Source organism: Mercurialis annua, linkage group LG2, assembly GCF_937616625.2.
Source record: "Mercurialis annua linkage group LG2, ddMerAnnu1.2, whole genome shotgun sequence".
Lineage (NCBI taxonomy): Eukaryota > Viridiplantae > Streptophyta > Magnoliopsida > Malpighiales > Euphorbiaceae > Mercurialis > Mercurialis annua.
Window position 1 is genome coordinate 16,879,317 of NC_065571.1, and position 2,758 is coordinate 16,882,074.

General features: G+C 35.4%; 1 protein-coding gene across 1 annotated transcript; it reads right to left on the minus strand.

The window, feature by feature from the left end:
- Positions 1-238: 238 nt before the first annotated feature.
- On the minus strand, positions 239-2,067 carry LOC126668291 (uncharacterized). Its single transcript, XM_050361493.1, has 4 exons — positions 1,862-2,067; positions 1,595-1,700; positions 921-1,066; positions 239-611 (listed from the first exon to the last, which is right to left on the minus strand). The coding sequence occupies exons 1-4, from the start codon at positions 2,065-2,067 to the stop codon at positions 239-241; spliced, it is 831 nt and encodes a 276-aa protein (XP_050217450.1).
- Between the last annotated feature and the right edge of the window lie 691 nt (positions 2,068-2,758).

Consider the following 2,758-nt stretch of genomic DNA (forward strand, 5'->3'; position numbering starts at 1 on the left):
TATCATAAAAAGTATGGGTCTTTGTTACCTACTAAATAGCACAAAGAACAAATATGCAGTAAAGTATAAAATTATACCAGACATGTATCAGGTTAATTAAACATATATGTTATAATAGAGTATATTTTTTGTATTAAAAATGTTTCGGCACAGAAACATATATGTTATAATAAAGTATAAATTTATATCAGAGATGTATCAGGATAAAAAAAAACATATTTTTATCAAGCAGCTTTTGTCATGTTTCTACATGTTTTCTTATTGTGGTCATCTTGTCTACACTTTCAATACTTGTTGTTATTGATTTTTCCCAAGAAGCCTTGTATCTTCGCTTTATTGGACTTCCGATTCTTGTCCTATGTTGTGATGGCAAGATGATCATGTCCTTTACCTTATGTGGTATCTCCCATTTTTCCTTTTTCTCAATTGGAAATATAGTTTCACTATATGTTGCTAACATACCGGATGGTGTCCAAAATTTTGAGCAATATTTATAAGGCTCTTGGTGCATTTCATTTAAAATTTCTAGAGTATGTTGGCAAGGTATTTCATCAATTTCAAACTTTTTGCAGGTGCATGATCTCTCTTTCATGTTGATTGTATTTTTCCGGCTAATAATCACCGACGGTCCTCGACTTTTACCCTAAACTTCCCTAAACCCCCTATACTTTCAAAAACTTCCCTAAACTCCTAAACTTTATGGAGGCGCTCATTCACGGTCCTTATGAATGAAAATACCCCTCAGCGCCGTCTTTTTTTTGTGGCTGTAATTCTAAAAAAAATGACGGCGCCACGTGTCATTTAACATGTGGTAAAGTATCTTAAAAAAATTTGAAACACCCAAAACACCCCTACAACTATTGAAATTTAATTAAAAATAAAAATAAAAAATCAAACCAAATCAAACCCATTCAAAGTACCTAATCATCGCAACCGAACCGCCACAAACGAACTCGTCTCTGGTCATCTTCTCAGGTGAGAAAACAACCAGACTCGTCGTCTTCTCAGATTTGGGAAGACGAGCGCTTGTCTTCTCACCTGAGAAGACGAGCTGCTGCTCGTCTTCCTAGATCTTGAGAAGACAAGCAGTAGCTCGTCTTCTCAGGTGAGAAGACGAGCTGTTGCTCGTCTTCTCCAAGAACAGATCGGTTTGGCCGGCGGCGGGTGGCGGTGAGTGGTCTAGGTTGGAGGCGACGGTGAGTGGTTTGGGTTGGCGGGCGGTGGTCAGTTGTTAGTTTGTTGACAGGTGGATTGGATTTGATTAAGTGTGGTTAAATTTTGGTTTGGTTTAATTCTTTTAGGGGGTATTTTGGGTGTTTCAATTTTTTGGACATTAAATGACGTGTCAACTGACATATGGCGCCACTATTTTTGTTTTTTTTTTTTAAATGACAGCCGCCAAAAAATAAAGGGTAGTTTCGTCCATAAGAGCCGTGGGTGGATCCGCCATAAAGTTTGGGGGGTTTAGGGAAGTTTTTAAAAGTATAGGGGAGGGAAGTTTAGGGTAAAAGTCGAAGACCGTCGGTGATTATTAGCCTATTTTTCCCTCCATTATCCTATATTGTGATCACTTCATTTATACAAATGGTTTTACCTGGAAAAAGTGCATATTAGTAAAACTATGAAGATTGGTACCCAATTGATACATTGTGGATACATTGTTAGCCATAAATCTTAATTGGCCTAAATCTCTTATCAATCTTTATGTATCTTGCTGTTGCAAAATTAAATTAAAGAAAAGATTTAGAAATTAATACATGTAGCTTCAGTGAATTTACATAATTATATTAATATACTTTTTCATAAACTGGTCAATGTTGTGCGTGTTTGGATGGCGATGTTTTTATATGTATATGAGTACTCTTGTAGGAGGTCATGTAGGTGCATGAGGAGAGTTGTGATAGGCAGCTCTCGTGCATGTAGTATTGCTGCATTTAATAACTCAGCCAAGTTAGATGTCGTTGTTTTGTATATGTTATTGTAGGAATGGTGTCTTGACCATCTTTCATAATCGATACCTTGAAGATACGTCTTAATTCTTTCATCTAGCCTATCTAACTCTTTCATGTTATAATCAAATTCATTTTCAATATATGTTCTTGGTGTTTTGAAGAATGAATCTTTAATTTTCTTTGCATTCCTCTTGAAATGTGTCTTGATGTTAGTTAGAAGGTGAAATATACATAATCATGTGTTACTTCAGGATAAATTTTCTTCACTACTGAATTTATGCTTAGATGCCTATTAGATATAATGCAGATACCTTCTCTTGTGCCAAAGGCTGTCCTTATTTGGGTGAAGAAATATTCCGATATAATCTGTTATTTTCTGAATCAACTACACAAAAAGTTAGAGGCAATAGTTTTCTAGCTGCATCTTGTGATGTCGCAACAAGTAGTATGCCACCAAATACCTCTTTTATACGTCCATCAAAAACAATTATAGGTTTACAGTGCGCCACCATATAATTGAAAGCTTTTAATGCTGTAAAAACATATAAAAAATGATTTGTCTTCTCTCACCTCAATGTCTATGCAGATCCGGAATTTGTAATGGCAACTTACATAGAAAAGCATGAAGCAATTTGTAAGAATTAGACGGATTTCCTCTTATCATTTCTTATGTTTCGTCTTTCGCTCTTCATGCTAGCATATAATTGATCTTGTTTCCATTTGTAGTTTCCATGTCATTTTTATGTCTATTGGAGCGTATGTTGTTTTTGTTGGGTTTTCTAGATTCATAATGCAGCGAAATTTCA